The 24558-nt window shown below is 44.5% G+C and overlaps 1 protein-coding gene across 1 annotated transcript in view; it reads left to right on the forward strand.

Annotated features, from left to right (window-relative positions):
• LOC137372223 (collagen alpha-3(VI) chain-like) overlaps positions 1 to 24558 on the forward strand; it is a 244888-nt gene that overhangs the window by 90759 nt on the left and 129571 nt on the right. The window contains exons 11-13 of the mRNA XM_068035869.1: positions 3268 to 3864; positions 17299 to 17895; positions 23251 to 23847. Coding sequence (XP_067891970.1) covers positions 3268 to 3864; positions 17299 to 17895; positions 23251 to 23847 — 1791 coding nt within the window. The remainder of the gene's footprint in view (positions 1 to 3267; positions 3865 to 17298; positions 17896 to 23250; positions 23848 to 24558) is intronic.

Below are 24558 nucleotides of genomic sequence, written 5' to 3' on the forward strand. Positions count from 1 at the left end.
ATTGGGCTGGGACACTTTGATCAAGAAAGTCCTCACGTACACATTTCACAAATTCTTCCCCCTATTTGACCTTTACATTTTAGTATCCCTGTCTCTTTTAGAATAATTGAAGGCGCACATTATTACTACTGTAAGCTCTTGCGCCTTTCTGTAAATGGGATGCCTTCAAAGATGCTCCTCTATCTCCTTCCCACTGTTTGGTGCATAGTACATAGTCAATAGCATAATAGCTCCTCAATTGTTCCTTCACTCTAACAAAAAAAATTCTCTCTTAGACTCCTCAACTACATCACCCCTTTCCAGTGCTTTAGTACTTTATTTGATCAATAATACCATTTCTCCCTCCTTTTTATTCTTCACTATCATTCCTGAATACTTGTAGCACAGAATGTTAAGTTTTCAATGCCCTTCCCTGACTTAGAATCATAGAACATTTACAGCACAGAGGGAGCCCACTTGGCCCTTCATGTCTGAACTGGCTGAAAAACGAGCCACCCAGCCTAATCCCACTTTCCAGCATTTGGTCCGTAGCCCTGCAGATTACGGCACTTCAGGTGCACATCCAGGCACCTTTTAAATGAGATGAGGTTTTCTGCCTCTACTACTCTTTTTCAGGCAGTGAGTTCCAGACCCCATCACCCTCTGAGTGAACTTTTTTTCCCCTCATCTCCCCTCTAATCATTCTGCCAATCACTTTACATCTATGTTCCCTAGTCACTGATCTCTCTGCTAAGGTAAATAGGCCCTTTCCATCCACTCTATCCAGGCCCCTCACATATCAATCAAATCTCGTTTCAACCTTCTCTGTTCCAAGAAGAACAACCGCAGCCTATTCAATCTTTCCTCATAGCTGCAATTTTCCTGTCCTGGCAACATCCTCATAAATCTCCTCTGTACACTCTCTAGTGCAATTACATCCTTTCTGTAATGAGGTGACCAGAACTGCAGACAGTACTCCAGTTGTGGCCTAATTAGTGTTTTATGTAGTTCCAGCATAACCTCCCAGCTTCTATATGCTATGCCTTGGCTAACAAAGGAAAGGATTCCAAAAGCCTTCTTAACTGGGGCGGCACAGTGGCGCAGTGGTTAGCACCGCAGCCTCACAGCTCCAGGGACCCGGGTTCGATTCCGGGTACTGCCTGTGTGGAGTTTGCAAGTTCTCCCTGTGTCTGCGTGGGTTTTCTCCGGGTGCTCCGGTTTCCTCCCACAAGCCAAAAGACTTGCAGGTTGATAGGTAAATTGGCCATTATAAATTGTCACTAGTATAGGTGGTAGGGAAATATAGGGACAGGTGGGGATGTTTGGTAGGAATATGGGATTAGTGTAGGATTAGTATAAATGGGTGGTTGATGTTCGGCACAGACTCGGTGGGCCGAAGGGCCTGTTTCAGTGCTGTATCTCTAATCTAAAACTACCTTGTTGACCTGACCTGCTACCTTCAGGGATCTGTAGATATTCATTCCAAGGTCCCTCACTTCCTCCACACCTCTCAGTATCCTCCCATTTATTGTGTATTCCTTTGCCTTGTTTGACCTCCCCAAATGCATCACCTCACACATCTTTGGGTTAAATTCCATTTGCCACTTTTCTGCCCACATGACCAGACCATTGATATCTTCCTGCAGCCGACAGCTGTCCTCCTCGCTATCAACTACGCGGCCAGTTCTTGTGTGTCATCTGCAAACCTCTTGATCATTCCCCCTATATTTACGTCCAAGTCATTAATATATACAACAAAAAGCAGGGGACCTAGTACTGAGCCCTGTGGAACCCCCTGGAAACCGCTTTCCAGTCACAAAAACACCTGTCAAAACTTACCCTTTGTTTCCTATCACTGAGCCAATGTTGTATCCACATTGCTATATTCACCTGGATCCCAAGCATTTTTATTTATTTTTAACCAGTCTGCCATGTGGGACCTTGTCAAAAGCCTTGCTAAAATCCATGTAGACCACATCAACTGCACTAGCCTCATCAATCCTCCTTGTTACTTCCTCAAAAACTTCAATCAGGTCAGTCAGACATGACTTTCCTTTAACAAATCCATGCTGACTACCCTTGATTAACCTGTGCCTTTCTAAGTAACAGTTTATCCTACCTCTCAGAATTGATTCCAATAATTTTCCCACTACTGAGGTTAGACTGACTGGCCTGTAATTATTCGGTCTATCCCTCGCTCACTTTTTAAACTTAGGTACAACATTAGCAGTCCTCCAATCCTCCGGCACAACACCTGTATCCAGTGAGGACTGGAAAATGATGGTCAGACCTTCTGCTGTTTCTTCCCTGCCTTCTTTTAACAGCCTGAGGTACATTTCATCTGGCCCTGGTTATTTATCCACTTTCAAGGATGCTAATCCCCTTAATACTTCCTCTCTGCCTATGTTTATCACATCCAATACTTCACACTCCTCCTCCTTAACTACAATGTCTGCATCATTCCCCTCTTTTGTGAAGACAGATGCAAAGTATTCATTAAGAAACATACCCACATGTTCCGCCTGCACACATAGACTCCCCCCCCCCCCCACTGCCTTTTTGAACTAGTCTCTGTTATTGTCTCCTCCCCCAGAACTGGCCCCAATGCTCCTAGAATCTGAAGGCTTCTCTCCTGTACCACATGTGCAGCCATGCATTCAGCTGTCTTATCCTACTATCTCTATATTCATTCATACATGGCACTGGGAGTAATGGAGATTACTACCTTTTGAGTTCCTGCTATTTAATGTTCTCCTTTGCTCCTGAAACTCTGAAAGCAGCACCTCAACCCATATCATTGGCTCCCAGATGGACCACGATTTTTGGCTGTTCCCCTTCCCACTCAAAATATACAGACTCTCTCAGTTATGTCCTTTACCCTGCCATCAAGAAGGCAACACACCATGTGGGAATGACCCTTTGGGCTGGATTATTGTTTGGATTAGGGACCCTGACATTGGGAGAATTTCAGGTCCGCACTCCATCAAAAATTCCGTTCCTTTTGTCAGGATCCAGCACCATAACTCTCAGGAGCACAGCTAATAGAGTTCAATTGTGCTACAGAAATGACCTAAATTAATTTTGGTATCTTTGTCCAATAGGCTCAGTCAGGAGGCAAATGGAGAAAATACTGAGCAAGTTCCTAATCAGCTCAGACATTTTTATTTAAAAGAACAAAAATCTTTTAGTCTGCCATCAGATTATGTTTGGGTACTTTATAGACAAGTACTTTATTTTTCATGACAGATGTTGAATAATAAACGGATATCTATTTTCTGTTTCTTGCAGATGCTAAGAAGAGGGATGTTGTGTTCCTTGTCGATGGATCGGACAAAGTCAGAGCTGCTTTCCCTGCAGTTCAAAGATTCATTTCTAGAATGGTTGATAATCTTGATGTTGGAAATGATAAAGTCCGAGTTGGTGTGGTGCAGTACAGTGATGATCCCAGAGTCAACTTCTACTTGAACAGCTACACCACAAAACGTGATGTGAAGGATGCGATAAATAATCTCGGGCAAATAGGAGGGAGACGAGCCAACACTGGTGAAGCCTTGGACTACGTCACAAAGAACATCTTCACTCAGTCTGCTGGTGGCAGAGCAGAGGAAGGTGTGCCTCAGTTCTTGATCCTTCTCACTGCCAGCAAGTCCACCGACGATGTTAGTCAGGCAGCATTAGCACTGAAACAGGCTGGTGTAGCACCTTTCAGTATTGGATCCAGAGACGCAGATGACAGTGAACTCCAACAGATTTCCCTGTCGCCTGGTTATATTTTCAAGGTGGATGATCTGCAGAATGTGGAAACAGTTCAACAACGTTTGCAGTCGCCATTGATAACACTGAACAAAGATCAGATAATCCGAATCCAGACAACAGTGATTGGTGGTGAGGAATCTCTGCTTTTTTAAAAAAAAAATCAGAAAAATCACATGATTAACCATGAAATTAATATCCAAGATAACAGCAACAAGGGTCTTTACCATGATGATGGAAAGACAACATGGTGATGCATGAAATATACACAAATAAAATCTCCGTGATATGCCAGAGCCCGAGTGTTCTGCAGCCGAAATAAATCTTTCCCTGTATACAGGTGCCAAAGACGTTCCAAAGCACAGCTGGACCAACATTCATGTGCTCACCAATTCATATGGGTGTTGATGTGATGTTCATATCTCCTGTGTAAAATATACTTCTGCTGTCCAGTCAGCTGTGTTTTCCACTGGCTTCTGCTTGCATGGCTCACTATGGCTGGGATCGTCTCAGGACTTTGGTGATGGGCTGGGTGGGGGGAGGGATGTTAAAATGGCAGCGGAAGGCGTCGGGCCAAAAGCCCGACATGATCCCACATCCAGGGTGTATTCCCAGTGGCGGGGAATGGCAACTGCTCGGCTGCCCACCTGTCGGCTGTCGTCAGGCGGCCAATTCAGCCAATTAATGACAGCCATTTAACTAGGCTGCTGGCATTTTACCAGCCTTGGAACGGCAACCCACCACGCGCCCCCCCCCCCCCCTCCCCCCCGGCAACCCACCGCTTAGCGCCTTTGCCAGCTTGATCGAGGCAACCTCCCAGTGGCTTCTCAGGCAAGCCATGTTTTTCTGAGGCTCCATGACCCGTGGTGGCAGTGGTCTCCCTCGCAGTCCCAGCACCACTGCTGCTGAAGGGTTTATCCCTCCGATCACCGGGGCCCTGCTGCCTGGCACCGGCACAGAAATAAAAGATTTTACTTGCCAGTGAGGGTGCCTGACTATGGAGATGCTCTCTCTTTCCCCTTGCAGCCTCAGCAGTGGCCACCTCCAGCAGTGACACTGCCGACGCTACAGAGCTGCCGGCCCTCTGTTTGGGCTGGCAGCTCAGAGAGGCAGGCCATTGTCCTTCATTGGGTGATGGTCCCAGCAGCATCCTCTTAATTGGCAACTGCTGGTAAAATTGCTGCCACAATCCAGCTGCCCTCCCACACAGGCTCTAGACATACATTGGTTGCCAACATCTGGACTTCCATCATGGCAGCAAAATTGCAGCCTGTGTTCCAGGAACTATAGTACGACTGGAGGATTTGGTCCTCTCAAAAATGAGAAAAGTACATTTTCTTTCTTTCTTTCTTTCTTTCAAATTAGACTATTGTCCATAATCTGTCATCTAACCTGTAATCCAACCTAACCTCAAAGTTGGTGAAGGATAATGTGTCGTGAATAATATCATGTCAGCCGATTGCTTCCATAGAAACATAGAACAATACAGCACAGGATGAAGCCATTTGACCCATCGTGCCAGTGTTGGCTCTTTGAAAACATTATTTGATTTGTCCTGCTCCTGGCCTCTGTCCCCATAGCTCTGTAATAATTTTTTCCTTTTGACTAGTTATCCAATTTCCTTTTGAAAGTTACAATTGAATCTGCTTTCATCACGCTTCCTGGCTGTCCTTCCAGGTAACAATAACTCTGATTCTTTTACTTATCACCTTTAAATCTGTATCTGGTTATCAAACCTTCTGCCACTGGAAATATTTTCTCCTTGTTTACTGTAGCAATATCCTTCATGATTTTAAACACCTGTATCAAACCTCCTAACCTCCTCTGCTCCAAGGAGAACCACCCCAGCTGCTCCAGTCTCACCACATAACTATAGTCCACCATCCTGGTGCCATTCCAGTGAATCTGTTCTGCACCCACTCCAAGGCCTTGTCATCATTCCTAAAGTGTGGTGTACAGAATTGAACAAAATAGTCCAACTGAGGCCAAACCAGTTTATTTTAATAAATGTTTAGCATACCATCCTTGATTTTGTACTCTGTACCTCTATTATAAACCACCTTCTCAATTTGTCCTGCCTTCTTCAAAGATGTGTGTAGATTTTTGATGTGTGTCTCTCTGTTCCTGCACCCCTTTAAAATTGTACCATTTAATTTATATTGCCTTTTCTCATTCTTCCCACCAAAATGTATCAGTTCACACTTCCCTGTGTTAAACTTCATCTGCCATATGTCTGCCCATTTCATCAGTCTGTATGTTCCTGGAATGTATTACTATCCTCATTCTTTACTACATTTCAGACTTTCGTGTTATCTGCAAACTTTGAAATTAAATCCCATATACCCAAGTCTAGGTCATTAGTGTATGTCAGAAACAGCTGTGGTCCGAATACCCAACCCTTGTGAACACCTTTTCACCACTAGTCTCTGCTTCTTGTCCCTTATCATTTTCATATCTATGCAGCCATGCCCCTATAATCTCATGGGCATTAATATTGTTTACAAGTCTTTTGTGTCCATATATATTCTTCAAGCACACTACCTTCATCAACCCTCTCCATTACTTTATCAAAGAACACAATCAGGTTAGTCAATCACAATTTCCCTTTGACAAATTCATGCTGACTTTCGATTATTATCCCATTGTTACGCCAATGTGCTTTGTTGAATGATAATTTTCTTTAATCCACTGACTGGAGATCTGATTTTGTAATTTTTGTACAAAGACATTTTAAAAAATACATTTAAATAATGACTTTGATAGCAGCTTAGGATGGCAACCTACTTTGCAACACTGTATCCTCCAAGCAAGGACTGTGAGGATAGAGATGAAATGTCGGCGAATTCCCCAGCAAGAACCAAGACCCAGGAAGTTTAAAGGAACTACCTGTTCTCTTTAGCAAGAGAGAAATACTGCTAACTGCTATGTTTTGAATCAGAGTGACTGTCATGTGACATGCCCATCCCCATTTGTGTTTTAAGCTGGTGTTTTCACTCTCTCACTCTCTCACTCTCTCACTCTCTCTCACTCTCTCACTCTCTCTCTCACTCTCTCTCTCACTCTCTCTCTCTCTCTCTCACTCTCTCTCTCACTCTCTCTCTCTCTCTCTCTCTCTCTCTCTCACTCTCACTCTCACTCTCACTCTCTCACTCTCACTCTCACTCTCACTCTCTCACTCTCTCACTCTCTCACTCTCTCACTCTCTCACTCTCTCACTCTCTCACTCTCTCACTCTCTCACTCTTCCAGTATGAACGCTTTCAAATCATACCTGTTGACTGACCACCTTTGCATACTCCTGCTACAATCAGAAACCCCGTTGGAGGAAATCATCTGCATTGCTGTCTCCAAGGGACCCACCTACCTCTTCAAACTAAAAGCCTCAGGACCACTGAATTCAGCTAGAAGCCAGCCAAATCACCAAACTCCACAGACTGTATACCTTATTTATGGGCTCTAACTCAACCAATCTACCTTTCCCCACTCTGTAACCTATTTGTGTGTGTGTGTGAGAGTGAATGTTGGAGTTTGGTTTAGGTACAATAAAGTTAACTACTTTCTTTGTTAACTCAAGAAAACCTGTCCGATTGGTTTTTGTTATGATCATAGCAAGTAAGTAATCAAACATCTACTGAATTGGCCAGAAACAATTAAACCTGTTGTGGTCAAACAAGGAAAAGGGAAAGAGAGAAGAAGCCCTTTGATCCCTCCTCACTTGATTGTAACAGAAATTTAGGGGCTCACATCTGGGATCAAACCCAAAGACAATGGGAAATTGGAAGCAAGAAATCAAATTTATCCCTAGCAATAATTTTAAAAACTTAAATACAGGTTTCCTTGTGGTTTTCAGTGCTAGAGTACTAAAATGTCCACATTCCAGGCCAGTACCATCCCAGAACAGAGTGACGTAATTTGGGCCAGGTTAAAAGCCCTATCTGTTGAAGCGTTGAGGAGTGTAGCTGGGCAGTTAGAGATTACTATCTGTCCAAAAGCTAGGAAGGTTGAAATCCCAAAACTTGTTGCCAACCATTTTAAAATTGACACTGAAGAACTGGAGACAGGCATAGAATCTGAAACAGACAAAGTAACATTAGCTAAGGTACAACTAGAACAGAGGAGATTAGAATTAGAATTTCAGGAAAGAGAGAAAGAAAGAGCTTTCCAGGAAAGGGAGAAAGAAAAGGCTTTCCAAAGAGAGAAAGAGGAGAAAGAATTCCAGGAAAGAGAAAAAGAAAGAACTTTCCAAAGGGAGATAAGGCAGTTCAAACTTATAAGGGGAAGACCCAATACAACCAGTGAAGGCACTGCTAGTGAGGGAGTTACCCCTAACTCAGGACCAGGTGCTGGACTCTTAAAGTTCTCCCAGTTGATATGGAAATTCAATGAGGAGGATGGGGAAATTTTTTTCGTCTATTTTGAAAAGCTTGCAAAACAGTTGAAGTGGCCACTAGACAGCTGGACATTGTTATTGCAAAACAAACTAACAGGAAAAGCCCTTGAGGCTTATTCAGTGTTGCCTGATGAGAGTTCATCAGATTATGAGATGACTAAAAATGCTATCCTGGTTACATACAAGCTAGTACCGGAGGCATACTGCCAATAATTCTGAACTCTTCGAAAGCAGCCGGAATAAACTTACATAGAGTTTGAAAGGGTTAAACAACTCACTTTCAACCAGTGGATAAGGACACTTAAGATAGAGTCCACCTGTGAAAGTCTCAAAGGTGATCCTCCTGGAGTAGTTCAAAAACCTCACTTCCCCTTTCCATTAGAAATAAAGTGGAGGAATAAAATGTTCCAAGAGCCAGGCAGGCAGCAATCCTGGCTGATGATTATACACTAATTCACAAGCCATTGCCCAAGGGAAACCCTTCCCTAGTCACCTCCAAAAACCTGAAATGTATAGAATGTGGGAGGGTAATAGGAGGATGAACAGCCATGAGTGAGAAGGAAAGGCTGGAAGCACAGGGAGCCCTCCTCAGGCCAAAAAGGAATGTTCTGAGAACAGGAGTGAAGCACAAAAGCCTGTATCTTTCCATTGTAACAAGACAGGTCACCTTCGAGCTGACTGTTGAAAGTTACAGGGAAAACCCATAGGTTTAGTCAGGGCACACCAGACCAGTGTACGAAAAGGGACCTTAATGGAAAGCACAACAGACCAGGCTGTGGCCTTAATTGCAGCAGTAAAACCCAGTGAACCTACTGCTGAGATTGCGGGAAAACTTAACAAAATCCCTGAGAGTTACCAGGATTTTGTGTCCAGAGGAAAAGTGATCCCATACCCATCGATTGAGGCGAGTAAGTCCATAGTCATACTTAGGGATACAGGGGCCACCCAATCCCTTCTGCTGGGAAAAGGCATGACCTTTTCCCACAGAGAGTGCATTGAATGCTGGAGTGCTAGTAAAGACTATCGGAGGAAAGTATGTGCCCATACCTTTATACCAGGTGCACGTAAGTGCGATGTTGTGGAATATCCCTAGTTTACCTGTGGATGGGATTAGTCTGCTCCTGGGTAATGATCTTACGGGGGTGAACATGGTAGCTTCCCCAGTGGGTTTGAGAGAGGCTGAAAGAGGTCAGAGAAAGGTTCCTGGCATTTTTCCTGACTATGGTAACCCAGTCCACAGTGAAACAAGCTCCGTCAGAGGAGGCTGAACTGGCACTGCAGACAGATGACCCTACTGTCTGGTTATCTGAAACCTTCTTTGGGAAGTTAGAGGACCCAAAGGATGGCTTAAACAGGTCTTTCTTGGTCGAGGCGCAGCAAGCCGACCCAGGGTTAAAAAAGTTAGCACAGACTGCCCAAGCTGAAGCTGAAGCAGAGGGAGTTCCAGAGTGCTAGTATTTAAAGGATGAGGTGCTGATGAGGAAGTGGAGACCTCTTCACAGACCCGCTGAAGCACCGTAGAGAAATATTGAAAATAGCCCACGAGATTCCGATGGCTGGACAAGTCGGTATCAGAAAAACCCAAGCCCGCATCAGACAGCATTTTCACTGGCCACAACTCCACAAGGATGTGGTGGAGTTCTGTAAGACTTGCCACCTGTGCCAGGTTGTAGGGAAGCCTCAACCTGCAATAAAACCTGCACCCCTAATTCCCATACTGCCTTTTGGGGAACCGTTCAGCAGAGTGTTGGTCGATTGTGCAGGGCCCCTGCTGAAAACAAAAGGGGGCTACGAGTATTTTCTCACCATTATGGATGTGGCTACCTGATTTCCAGAGGCTATCCCATTAGGAATTGTCTCTGCCAAGGTAGTGGTGGAGGGTCTAACCCAGTGTTCACCCTGGGCTGCCTGCCGAGATCCAGTTGGATCAGGGCACAAATGTTATGTCCAATATTTTTCAAAAAGTAATGGGTAATCTGGGCATAACCCAGCTGAAGTCCTCAGCCTACCACCCGCAGTCACAAGGGGCTTTAGTACGGTACCACCTAAAGACAATGATCAGGGCATACTGCTATGAGTACCCCCATGACTGGGACAAAGGGCTAGGATTTCTTCTGTTCACTACCAGGGACTCACCCAATGAGTTTACTGGCTTTAGTCCCTTTGAATTAGTTTATGGACACGAGGTGAGAGGTCCTCTAAAACTAATCAAGGCGAGGTTTTTGGGACGAATCTTCCATGTTAGACTACATCTCCATGTTCTGAGAACATCTCACGAGTGCCTGTGTGGTGGCTCAGCAACACCCAGAAACCTCCGAGACACTCATGAAAAGGCAGGCGGATAAACATGCCAAGGCCAGAACATTTCAGCCCAGTGACCATTTGTTAGTGCTATTACCAATACAGGGAAAACTATTAAAGCCTGGTTCAGTGGCCCGTATAGAATAACAAAGAGAATTAGCAAGGTGAATTTTAAATTGACCCCCCAGATCGGAATTAAAAGCAAAGGCTGTGCCACATCAATATATTAAAGCAGTATCACAGCCTGGAAGGGGACAAACAAGCACAAGTATGTCAGGCAGTCAGGAAAAAGGAGGGCGAAAGGGACAGTCAGCATGAGTTAGAGGGAGGCCAGGAGGATTTGCAAATCAAACCTCCTACTGTCTGGTTTAGCTAACACTGAAATGTTATGCAAATTAGACACCATACTCTCCTATTTAAATGCAGACCAGAGAGGAGACCTAACAAGGCTGCACACAGCATTTAAAAGGATCTGCAGGGACAAACCAGGATGCACAACCCTAACCCTACATGATGTGGATGTAGGGGAGACCCCTCCCATAAAACAAAATCCCTATCACCTAGGTCCCAGAAAACTGACCCAGATTCAGGAGGAAATTAAAGATTTAAATTCTGAAGGTAGACACGGAAAAGCTCAGAAGCCAAAGGAAAACCCGAAGACCAAAAAGGTTTTTGTGACAGATTTGGAGGGTGGTGATGGTGGTGGTGACTGCAAGTCAAGTATCCTGATGGAGGAGGAATTGTGGGCCAGGCTGGATGAGCAGAGGAAAAAGCATGTACAAAAAGTACTAGGCACTGGATGATTTTCACAAAGCTATGAACAACTTTGAATCCAGGGTTGAGTTCACTGATATAGAGAAACTGGAAAAGGAAGTTATTGCAGAAATACACGAGGAAATTCAGAAAATGCTGGAGCACAAGCTAATTGAGCCCAGACAGAGCAGTTGGAGTTCCCCTGTTGTGCTCGTGCCCAATCCCGGATGAAAAAAAAAATTAGAGTATGGCCATAACAGTGAGACTGATGAGTGTGTGTGTACAGTTTCATTTTAATTTGTAACTTCAGAATGAAATGTTCCTGTTGTCACATTTCATTTCATGTGTTCCGGAGGTGTTACGTCTTTGTTGAATGATAATTTTCTTTAATCCACTGACTGGAGATCCGAATTTGTATTTTTATTTGAAAAGACATTTTTAAAAGACATTTAAAAAAAAAAAATGAATTTGATAGCAGCTTAGGATGGTCACCTAATTTGCAATACTGCATCCTAATGTAAGGACTGTGAGGAGGGAGACAAAAAATCTGCTAATTCCTCAACAAGAACCAAGTCCCAGGAAGTTTAAAGGAATTACCTGTTCTCTTTGGCAAGAGAGAAGTACTGCCAACTCCTATCTTTTGAATAACTAAATGACTGTCTCGTGGCAAGCCCCTTCCCATCTGTAGTTTAAGCTGGTGTTATCCCTGCAGCATGGAGAAGCAACTGGACTCTGACATGTGCAAACCTGAGAGGGAGTCTCTTTCTCTGTCTCTCCATTCCAGCTTGAAAGCTTTCAAATCCTGCCCGTTGACTGACCACCTTTGCATACTTTGGCTACAATCAGAAACCCTGCTGGAGGAAATCATCTGCATCACTGTCTCCAAGGGACACACTGAACCAGTCATCTACCGCTTCAAACTAAAAGCCTCAGGACCACCAAATTCAGTTAGAAGCCAGCCAAATCATCTAATTCCACAGACAGTATACCTTTTTTATGGACTCTAACTCAACCAATCTACCTTTCCCCACTCCATAACCTATTTGTGTGTGAGTGAAAGTTGGCGCGTTGTTTATTATTTCTTTCATTCGGTTTAGGTACAATAAAGTTAATCTCTTTCTTTGTTAACTCAGAAAAACCTGTCTGATTGGTTCTTGTTATGATCATAGCAAGTAAGTAATCAACCTATTGAATTGGCCAGTACGTTCACTTTAAGAAAGAATTAAACCTGTTGTGGTCAAATAAGGAGAGGAAAAGAGGGAAGCACTTCGACCCCTCCTCACTTGACCGTAACACCATACTTTTCCAAGTGCCAATTAATTTTGTTCCATATTATTGTCCCTAAACATTTCCTCACTGTTAGTTTAACTGGCTTCTACCTGTGGTGTTTGTCCCTCTCCCCTTTTTTAAGCAGGAATATAACATTTGCAATCCACCTGTCCTTAAGCACCAGCTCCATATCAAAGGAGGATTAGAAGATTTTGGGCAGAGCCCCACATTTTCCACCCTTACTTCCCTCAGCAAACTCTGATGTATCCCATACAGACTGTCACTTCTCTAAAGACAACGAATTAAGTACCTCCTCTTCATCTATTTTTATCTTAATATTACTACTACCTCAGTTTTCTTAAGTATTACATTGACAGCATCCTTTTCACTAGTGAAGGCAATTGCCAAATATTCATTTTATACCTCAGCCATGCCCTCTGCACAACGTCTCCTTTTTGTTCTCTTATTGGCCCCAATATTAACCTTTTAACTATTTCCCCCTCTCAGGGCAATGTGCCTTCTGTGCACAAACTATATCTTCTTTGAAGGCTTTCCATTTCCTACATTAGAACAATGACTACAATTTCAAAAAGATTGTCTTTGGTTAGTTCTTTTTTTATTCAATTACTGTTTTACCTGCCAAATTTTGATTCCAACCACTGGAGCAGATCACTTTTCAACTTACTGAAATTAGCCTTCCTCCAGTTAAATAATTCCACCCTTGATTGTTTTGTGTCCTTTTCAAAAACCATTTTGAACCTGATAGAATGAACACTGTTCCTAAATGGACAAGATTGAATCATGCTCCCGTTTGCCTACTTCATTCCCCAGAACTCGCTCCAGCACTGCTTTCTTCCTCGTTGGGCTGGGACACTTTGTTCAAGAAAGTCCTGATGTACACATTTCACAAATTCTTTTCCCCTCTTTTCCCTTTTACACTTTCATATCCCTGTCTATTTTAGAATAATTGAATTTACTGTACATTTTTGCACTTTTCTGTAATTTGCCTGCATTTCCTCTTCTCTTCTTCCCACTATTTGCTGGCATGTAATATACATCCGATAGGGTAATTGCTCCTTAATTTTAACAAAAAGATTCTCTGTTAGATCTCTCAACTACATCCTCTGTTTTCAATGCTTTACTACTTAATTTCATCAATACTGCCACCGCCCCCTCCTTTTTAAGTTTTCCCCTATCTTCCCTGAATATCTTGTTGCTTTTTTTTATTCATTCATGGGATGTGGGCATCGCTGGCCAGGCCAGCATTTATTGCCCATCCCTAATTGCCCTTGAGAAGGTGGTGGTGAGCTGCCTTCTTGAACCGCTGCAGTCCATTTGGGGGAGGTATATCCACAGTGCTGTTAGGAAGGGAGTTCCAGGACTTTGACCCAGTGACAGTGAAAGGACGGCGATATAGTTCCAAGTCAGGATGGTGTGTGACTTGGAGGGGAACTTGCAGGTGGTGGCGTTCCCATGCATTTGCTGCCCTTGACCTTCCAGTTGGTAGAGGTTGCGGGTTTGGAAGGTGCTGTCTAAGGAGCTTTGGTGCATTGCTGCAGTGCATCTTGTAGATGGTACACACTGCTGCCACTGTGCGTCGGTGGTGGAGGGAGTGAATGTTTGGAGATGGGGTGCCAATCAAGCGGGCTGCTTTGTCCTGGATGATGTCGAGCTTCTTGAGTGTTGTTGGAGCTGCACCCATCCAGGCAAGTGGAGAGTATTCCATCACACTCCTGACTTGTGCCTTGTAGATGGTGGACAGACTTTGGGGAGTCAGGAGGTGAGTTACTCGCCTCAGGATTCCTAGCCTCTGACCTGCTCTCGTAGCCACGGTGTTCATATGGCTACTCCAGTTCAGTTTCTGGTCAATGGTAGCCCCTAGGATGTTGATAGTGGGGGATTCAGCGATGGTAATGCTGTTGAATGTCAAGGGGAGATGGTTAGATTCTCTCTTGTTGTCGATGGTCATTGCCTGGCACTTGTGTGGTGCGCATGTTACTTGCCACTTATCAGCCCAAGCCTGGATATTGTCCAGGTCTTGCTGCATTTCTACACGGACTGCTTCAGTATCTGAGGAGTCACGAATGATGCTGAATATTGTGCAATCATCAGCAAACATCCCCACTTCTAACCTTATGATTGAAGGAAGGTCATTTTCGAAGCAGCTGAAGATGGTTGGGCCTAGAACACTACCCTGAGGAACACCTGCAGTGATGTCCTGGAGCTCAGATGATTGACCTCCAACGACCACAACCATCTTCCTTTGCGCGAGGTATGACTCCAGCCAGCGGAGGGTTTTCCCCCTGATTCCCATTGACCTCAGTTTTGCTAGGGCTCCCTGATGCTATACTTGGTCAAATGCTCCCTTGATGTCAAGGGCAGTCACTCTCACCTCACCTCTTGAGCTCAGCTTTTTTTTCCATGTTTGAACCAAGGCTGTAATGAGGTCAGGAGCTGAGTGGCCCTGGCGGAACCCAAACTGAGCATCACTGAGCAGGTTATTGCTAAGTAAGTGCCGCTTGATGGCACTGTTGATGACACCTTCCATCACTTTACTGATGATAGAGAGTAGACTGATGGGGCGGTAATTGGCCAGGTTGGACTTGTCCTGCTTTTTATGTACAGTACATACCTGGGCAATTTTCCACATTGCAGGGTAGATGCCAGTCTTGTAGCTGTACTGGAACAGCTTGGCTAGGGGGCGCGGCAAGTTCTGGAGCACAGGTCTTCAGTACTATTGCCGGAATATTGTCAGGGCCCATAGCTTTTGCAGTATCCAGTGCCTTCAATCGTTTCTTGATATCACGTGGAGTGAATCGAATTGGCTGAAGTCTGGCATCTGTGATGCTGGGGACTTCATGAGGAGGCCAAGATGGATCATCAACTCGGTACTTCTGGCTGAAGATTGTTGCAAATGCTTCAGCCTTATCTTTCGCACTGATGTGCTGGGCTCCCCCATCATTGAGGATGAGGATATTTGTGGAGCCACCTCCTCCAGTTAGTTGTTTAATTTGCCACCACCATTCACAACTGGATGTGGCAGGACTGCAGAGCTTAGATCTGATCCGTTGGTTATGGGATCGCTTAGCTCTGTCTATCGCATGCTGTTTATGCAGTTTGGAACGCAGCTGTGTTGTAGCTTCACCAGATTGACACCTCATTTTGAGGTATGCCTGGTGCTGCTCCTGGCATGCCCTCCTGCACTCTTCATTGAACCAGCGTTGGTCTCCTTGCTTGATGGTAATGGTAGAGTGGGGGATTTGCCGGGCCATGAGGTGACAGATTGTGGTTGAATACAATTCTGCTGCTGCTGATGGCCCACAGCGCCTCATGGATGCCCAGTTTTGCATTGCTAGATCTGTTCGAAATCTATCCCATTTAGCACAGTGGAAGTGCCACAAAACACGATGGACGGTATCCTCAATGTGAAGGCGGGACATCGTCTCCACAAGGACTGTGCGGTGGTCACTCCTACCAATGCTATCATGGACAGATGCATCTGCGGCAGGCAGATTGGTAAGGACGAGGTCAAGTATGTTTTCCCCTCTTGTTGGTTCCCTCACCACCTGCTGCAGACCCAGTCTAGCAGATATGTCCTTTAGAACTCGGCTAGCTCGGTCAGTAGTGGTGCTACCGAGCCACTCTTGGTGATGGACATTGAAGTCCCCCACCCAGATTACATTTTGTGCCCTCGCCACCCTCAGTGCTTCCTCCAAGTGCTGTTCAGCATGAAGGAGTACTGACTCATCAGCTGAGGGAGGGCGGTAGGTGGTAATCAGCAGGAGGTTTCCTTGTCCATGTTTGATCTGATGCCATGAGACTTCATGGGGTCCAGAGTCGATGTTGAGGACTCCCAGGGCAACTCCCTTCCTACTGTATACCACTGTGCTGCCACCTCCGGGGCTGGTGATGGCAGTGTCTGGGACATTGTCTATAAGGTATGATTCTGTGAGTATGACTATGTCAGACTGTTGCTTGACTAGTCTGTGGGACAGCTCTCCCAACTTTGGCACAAACCCCCAGATGTTAGTAAGGAGGACTTTGCAGGGTTGACAGGGCTGGGTTTGCCGTTGTCGTTTCCGGTGCCTAGGTCGATGCCGGGTGGTCCGTCCGGTTTCATTCCTTTTTATTGACTTTGAAGCGGTTAGATACAACTGAGTGGCTTGCTAGGCCATTTCAGAGGCCATGTAAGAGTCAACCACATTGCTGTGGATCTGGAGTCACATGTAGGCCAGACCAGGTAAGGATGGCAGATTTCCTTCCCTAAAGGACATTAGTGAACCGGATGGGTTTTTACAACAATCGACAATGGTTTCATAGCCATCATTAGACGAGCTTTTAATTCCAGATTTATTTATTGAATTCAAATTCCACATTCTGCTGTGGTGGGATTTGAACCCATGTCCCCAGAGCAATACCCTGGGTCTCTGGGTTACTAGTCCAGTGACAATTCCACTGCGCCACCGCCTCCCCACTTAACTTGAAAAGTTGCTTTCTAATGCCCTGCTATCTCCCCACCCAAGACTTACCGAAGGACGTCAGCTCTTTCCCTTCCAATGTCATTGGTTCCCACATGGACCATGACTTCTGGCTGTCCTTCTCCCCTTCACAATGTCCTGCATGCTCTCAGTTATGTCCTTTAGCCTGGCACCAAAGAGGCAACACACCGTGTGGGACTCATACTTATGTCAGGATCGAGCTGGAGAAATCTTGGCAACATCATTACTAGAATCGAACTGTGCTCCAGAAATGGACTTAATTCATTTCAGTCTGGTTGCCCATGAGGCTCACTCAGGAGGCCAAACTTGACAAATGTTGAATAATAAACAGAAATCTATTTTCCATTTCTTGCAGATGCTATGAAGAGGGATGTTGTGTTCCTGGTTGATGGATCGGACAAAGTCAGAGCTGCTTTCCCTGCAGTTCAAAGATTCATTTCTAGAATGGTTGATAATATTGATGTTGGAAGTGATAAAGTCCGAGTTGGTGTGGTGCAGTACAGTGATGACCCCAGAGTCAACTTCTACTTAAACAGCTACACCACAAAACGTGATGTGAAGGATGCAATAAATAATCTCGGACAAATAGGAGGGAGACGAGCCAACACTGGTGAAGCCTTGGACTACGTCACAAAGAATATCTTCACTCGGTCTGCTGGTGGCAGAGCAGAGGAAGGTGTTCCCCAGTTCTTGATCCTTCTCACTGCCAGCAAGTCCACCGATGATGTTAGTCAGGCAGCATTAGCACTGAAACAGGCTGGTGTAGCACCTTTCAGTATTGGATCCAGAGACGCAGATGACAGTGAACTCCAACAGATTTCCCTGTCGCCTGGTTATATTTTCAAGGTGGATGATCTGCAGAATGTGGAAACAGTTCAACAACGTTTGCAGTCGCCATTGACAACACTGAGCAAAGATCAGATAATCCGAATCCGGGCAGCAGCGCTTGAAGGTGAGGAAATTCTTAGATTTTTTAAATCACATGATTAACCATGAAATTAATATCCAAGATAACAGCAACAAGGGTCTTTACCATGATGATGGAAAGACAACATGGTGATGCATGAAATATACACAAATAAAATCTCCGTGATATGCCAGAGCCCGAGTGTTCTGCAGCCGAAATAAATCATTCCCTGTATACAGGTGCCAAAGACGTTCCAAAGCACAGCTGGACCAACATTCATGTGCTCACCAATTCTTATGGGTGTTGATGTGATGTTCATATCTCCTGTGTAAAATATACTTCTGCTGTCCAGTCAGCTGTGTTTTCCACTGGCTTCTGCTTGCATTGCTCACTATGGCTGGGATCGTCTCAGGGCTTTGATGATGGGCTGGGTGGGGGGAGGGATGTTGGAATAATGGAACAATGCATCGGGAGGGAAGCCCGACATGTATCTACCTCCAGTGGATATTCCCAGTGGTGGGGAATGGCAGCTGCTTGGTTGCCCACCTCCGGTCAGCAGGTGGCCAATTGGGCCAATTCACAGGCCTATTGACAGCCATTTTGCCAGGCCACTGGCACTTTACCAGCCTCAGAATGGCACCACCTTCCCATTGTAGGGCACGTTTGCCAGCTTTATTGAGGCAGCCACCCAGTGGCTTTCCTGGGAGGGCATCGTTTACCTGAGACTCCATTCCCAGAAGAGGGGGCCCACAGTGGCAATGGCCACCCCCACAGCCCCGCCCCACTGCTGCATGTCGGTTTATCCCTCCGATCACCAGGGCCTGCCTGCTTGGCACTGGCATAGAAATAAAATCTTGTCTTGTCAGTGAGGGTGCCTCAATATTGAGATGTCCTCTCTTTCCCCTTGCAGCCTCAGCAGTGGTGACCTTAGCAGTGGCACTACCAAAGCTGCAGAGCTGTTGGCCCACTCAGAGTGCAGGCAGCTCGGCGAAGGAGGCCATCATCCTTAATTGGGTGGTGATGCTTGAGTCAGCCTCTTAATTGGCTTCTGCCAGTAAAATTGCCGCCACTGTCCCGTTGCCCTCCCATGTGGGTTTGGGGCACGCATTGGATCCCAACAACTGGATCTCCAAACCTGGTGGCAAACTCCCAGCCTATGTTTCAGGAAGTATGGCATGACTGGAGGAATAGGTCCTGACAAACATGCAAAATATACATTTTCCTTCCTTCAAATTGGTCTATCATTCATAATCTGTCATCTAACCAGTAATAAGACTGTAACCTCATCAATGGCATAGAATAATGTGCAATGCATAATATCATATCAGCCCATTGATTTCATAGAATCATAGAACAATACAGCACAGAATGAAGCCATTGGACCCATCACACCTCTTTGAAAATACTTTTTGATTTGTCCCACTCCTGATCTCTGTCACCATAGCTCTGTAACTGTTTTCCCTTCAACTATTCATCCAGTTCCCTTTTGCAAGTTACTATTGAATCTGCTTTCATCACAGTTTCTGGCTGTGCTTCCAGGTCACAATAATTTTGTTTCTTTTGCTTATCATCTTAAGTCTGTACCTTCTGGTTATCAAACCTTCTGCCACTGGAAACTTTTGTTCCTTATTTACTGTATTAAAATCATTCATGATTTTAAACACCTCCATCAAATCTTCTAACCTTCTGTGCTGTAAGGAGAACCATTCCAGCTGCTCCAGTCTCACCACATGACCATCATAGTGTCATTCCAGTGAATCTCTTCTGTACCCACTCTAAGGCTTCAAATGTTGTATACAGAATTGAACAAAATACTCCAGATGAGGGCAAACCAGTTTATTTTAATAAATGTTTAGCATACCATCCTTGCTTTTGTACTCTGTACCTCTATTAATAGTGTCAAGGTTTCCATTTGTTTTTAAAACCGCCTTCTCAATTTGTCCTGCACTCTTCAAAGATGTCTGTATGTGTATCCTCAGGTGTCTCTGTACCTGCACCTCCTTAAAAATTGTACCATTTAGTTTATATTGCCTTTTCTCATTCTCCGCTGCAAAATGTATCAGTTCACACATCCCTGTGTTAAACATCATCTGCCATGTGTCTGCCCAATTCATCAGCCTGTGTGTTCCTGAAATTTATATTATTATATTTTTATTTTATTTATATTTAGAGATACAGCACTGAAACCGGCCCTTCGGCCCACCGAGTCTGTGCCGACCAACAACCACCCATTTATACTAACCCTACAGTAATCCCATATTCCCTATCACCTCCCTACACTAGGGGCAATTTACAACAGCCAATTTACCTATCACCTGCAAGTCTTTTGGATGTGGGAGGAAACCGGAGCACCTGGTGAAAACCCACGCAGACACAGGGAGAACTTGCAAACTCCGCACAGGCAGTACCCAGAATCGAACCTGGGTCCCTGGAGCTGTGAGGCTGCGGTGCTAACCACTGCGCCACTGTGCCGCCCATTTATTTAATTTATTACTATCCTCCTCATTCTTTACTACTGTTACGACCACTTGAGAAAGGGGTCCAGGTGTTCCCTCTCAGCCTGTACCTGGTTTAACCACAACAGGATTTAATTTTAAAATCACAGTGTTTTTAGCTCCCCCTCAGTGAATCCTTGTTCACTGCTTTCCAATTGTAAGGCAAAGAAATCAATCAGACAGTGTTTTCTTAGATTTAAACAAGAAAGGTGGAAGTTTATTAATCTTAAACTCTAATTCGGTTAACGACTACGAATAGGCGGCGCGACCACGCTAGCATGCATACGTGATAAACACACATGCAGATAGAGACCAAAAAGATAGTAAGAATAAAGGGGAAAAGTTTGAGGCAATAGCTGGTTTTCTACTTACTATCTTTGAGTTCAATGTCGAGTCTTTGGTTGCCGGTAAATTTTGCCGTTTCGTTGGGGCCAAGTGCACACTTTAAAACATGTTTCGATATTGGAGTCTTTTCTCTGATGAGGTTTAAGTGATTTCATTGGATCTGGAGATTAGTAAAAGAGGAAGAAAGCGAGAGAGAGAGCTCTCTTCTTCCAAGTCCAGTTGCAACCTGCAGTCTGACCCAAGCTGTCCTGTGAGCTGCTCAAAACCAGACCTGGGGCCAGCAGGTTAGTCACATGACCAGCTCACTTTTTTTTAAAACAAACTCCTGCATTTGTGGATTCCAGTTCTCTCAGTGGGGTGGGGGAGGGTGTGGTGTAATGCTGTTTCTTGCACAAACAAGATGTAGATCACCACTACCTAGACCAATCTCTGTTAATTGAATCAGTGAGCAGTTCCCATTGTCTTTTCCGAGGCGACTGTCTCATAGCATGCAAATTGTGCCCCAGCCACTGCTGATCTCTTTAAACAAGTCATATCTCCACTCCAGCAACAATTTAAAATTAATGTTCATGTGACAAAATTAATGTGCCTCATTCTTGGCAGGTGGAGTCTTCATGACACTACATCTCAGACTTTTGTGTTATCTGCAAACATGCAATTAAATCCCATATACCAGAGTCTAGGTCATTGGTATATGTCAAAAACAGCAGTGGTCCTAATACCCAACCCTTTGTGAACACCACTTCTCCTCTACTCTCTGCTTCTTGTCCCTTATCAATTGCATATCCACACAGCCACTCTGCCTATAATCCCATGGGCATTAATGTTGTTTCCAGTTCTTTTGTGTAGTACTTGATCAAACGCCTTTTGAAAGTCCATATATATTCTTCAATCACATTACCATCATGAACACTCTCCATTACTTTATCAAAGAACACCATAAGGTTAGTCAAACACAATTTGTCTTTAATAAATCCATACTGACTTTCATTATTTCTCCCATACAATTCTAAGCGCCAAATAATTTTCTTCCATATTATTGTCCCGAAACAGTTCCTCACTGTTAGGTTGACTGGCTTCTACTTGCGGTATTTATCCCTCTGCCCTTTTGTAACATTTGCAATCTTCCTGTCCTCTGCCATCACCCCCAAAGCTAAGAAGGATTAGTAGATTTTGGGCAGAGCCCCATAATTTCCAAACTTACTTCCCTCAGCAAACTCTGAGTTATCCCATCCAGACTGTTACTTTTCTACAGCCAACAAATTAAGTACCTCCTCCTCATCTATTTTTATCCTAATGTTTTTACTACCTCACTGTTCCTAATTGCTACATTGACAGCATTCTCTTCTCTATCGAAGGCAATGGCCAAATACTCATTTCGTACTTCAGCCATGCCCTCTTCACAAGATCTCCTTTTTATTCTCCAATTGGCCCCATAGTAACATTAAACAATTTCCCCCTTCAGGGCACTGTGTCTATTTTGTACCCAAACTAGCTCTTCTTTGAAGGTCTTCCATTTCCTACATTAGAACAATGACTGCAGTTTGAAAAAGATTTCCTTGGTTAGTTCTTTTCTTATTCAATTACTGTTTTACTTACCAAATTTTGATTCCAAACACCTAGAGCAGATCAATTTTCAACTTACTGAAATTATTCTTCCTCCAGTTAAATAATTCTACCCTTGATTGTTTTGTGTCCGTTTCGATAACCATTTTGAACCTGATAGAATGAACACTGTTCCCAAATGGACATGATTGAATCATGCTCCCGTTTGCCTACTTCATTCCCGAGAACTCGCTCCAGCACTGCTTTCTTCCTCATTGGGCTAGGACACTTTGTTCAAAAAAGTCTGATGTACACATTTCACAAATTCTTTCACTCTGTGCTCTTTACACTTTCATATCCCTGTCTATTTTAGAATAATTGAACTTACTGTACGTTTTTGCACCTTTCTGTAATTTGCCTGCATTTCCTCTTATCTTCTTCCCACTATTTGCTGGCATGTAATATACATCCAATAGGGCAATTGCTCCTCAATTGTTCCATAATTCGAAGAAAAAAAATTCTCTGTTAGATCCCTCAACTACATCCTGTTTCCAATGCCTTAATATTTTTACTTAATCAATACTGCCACCGCCCCCTCCTTTTTAAGTTTTCCCTATCTTCCCTGAATATCTTGTAGCCTGGAAAGTTAAGTTTCCAATGCTCTGCCATTCCCCCACATAAAATTCTTACCAAAGGACCTCCTCTTTTCCTTCTGATGTTATTGGTTCCCACATGGACTATGACTTTTTGCGGGTCCCCTGCCCCCTTCACAATGTCCTGCATGCTCTCAGTTACGTACTTTAGCCTGGCACCAAGGAGGCAACAGACTGTGTGGGACTCATACTTATATCAGGATCGAGGAGTAGAAATCTTGGGAACACTGTTACTAGAATCGAACTGTGCTCCAGAAATGGACTTAATTTATTTCAGTCTGGCTGCCCATGAGGCTCAATCAGGAGGCCAACCTTGACAAATGTTGAATAATAAACAGAAATCTATTTTCTGTTTCTTGCAGATGCTATTAAGAGGGATGTTGTGTTCCTTGTCGATGGATCGGACAAAGTCAGAGCTGCCTTCCCTGCAGTTCAAAGATTCATTTCTAGAATGGTTGATAATATTGATGTTGGAAGTGATAAAGTCCGAGTTGGTGTGGTGCAGTACAGTGATGATCCCAGAGTCAACTTCTACTTAAACAGCTACACCACAAAACGTGATGTGAAGGATGCAATAAATAATCTCGGGCGAATAGGAGGGAGACGAGCCAACACTGGTGAAGCCTTGGACTACGTCACAAAGAATATCTTCACTCAGTCTGCTGGTGGCAGAGCAGAGGAAGGTGTGCCCCAGTTCTTGATCCTTCTCACTGCCAGCAAGTCCACCGACGATGTTAGTCAGGCAGCATTAGCACTGAAACAGGCTGGTGTAGCACCTTTCAGTATTGGATCCAGAGACGCAGATGACAGTGAACTCCAACAGATTTCCCTGTCGCCTGGTTATATTTTCAAGGTGGATGATCTGCAGAATGTGCAAACAGTTCAACAACGTTTGCAGTCGCCATTGACAACACTGAGCAAAGATCGGATAATCCGAATCCGGGCAGCAGCGCTTGAAGGTGAGGAAATTCTTAGATTTTTTAAATCACATGATTAACCATGAAATTAATATCCAAGATAACAGCAACAAGGGTCTTTACCATGATGATGGAAAGACAACATGGTGATGCATGAAATATACACAAATAAAATCTCCGTGATATGCCAGAGCCCGAGTGTTCTGCAGCCGAAATAAATCATTCCCTGTATACAGGTGCCAAAGACGTTCCAAAGCACAGCTGGACCAACATTCATGTGCTCACCAATTCATATGGGTGTTGATGTGATGTTCATATCTCCTGTGTAAAATATACTTCTGCTGTCCAGTCAGCTGTGTTTTCCACTGGCCTCTGCTTGCATTGCTCACTATGGCTGGGATCGTCTCAGGGCTTTGATGATGGGCTGGGTGGGGGGAGGGATGTTGAAATAATGGAACAATGCATCGGGAGGGAAGCCTGACATGTTTCCACCTCCAGTGGATATTCCCAGTGGTGGGGAATGGCAGCTGCTTGGTTGCCCACCTCCGGTCAGCAGGTGGCCAATTAATAGGCCTATTGACAGCCATTTTGCCAGGCCACTGGCACTTTACCAGCCTCAGAATGGCACCACCTCCCCATTGCATGGCGAATTTGCCAGCTTTATTGAGGCAGCCACTCAGTGGCTTTCCTGGGAGGGCATCGTTTACCTGAGACTCCATTCCCAGAAGAGGGGGCCCTCAGCGGCAATGGCCA

This window comes from Heterodontus francisci, chromosome 7 (assembly GCF_036365525.1).
Source record: "Heterodontus francisci isolate sHetFra1 chromosome 7, sHetFra1.hap1, whole genome shotgun sequence".
Taxonomy (NCBI): Eukaryota; Metazoa; Chordata; class Chondrichthyes; order Heterodontiformes; family Heterodontidae; genus Heterodontus; species Heterodontus francisci.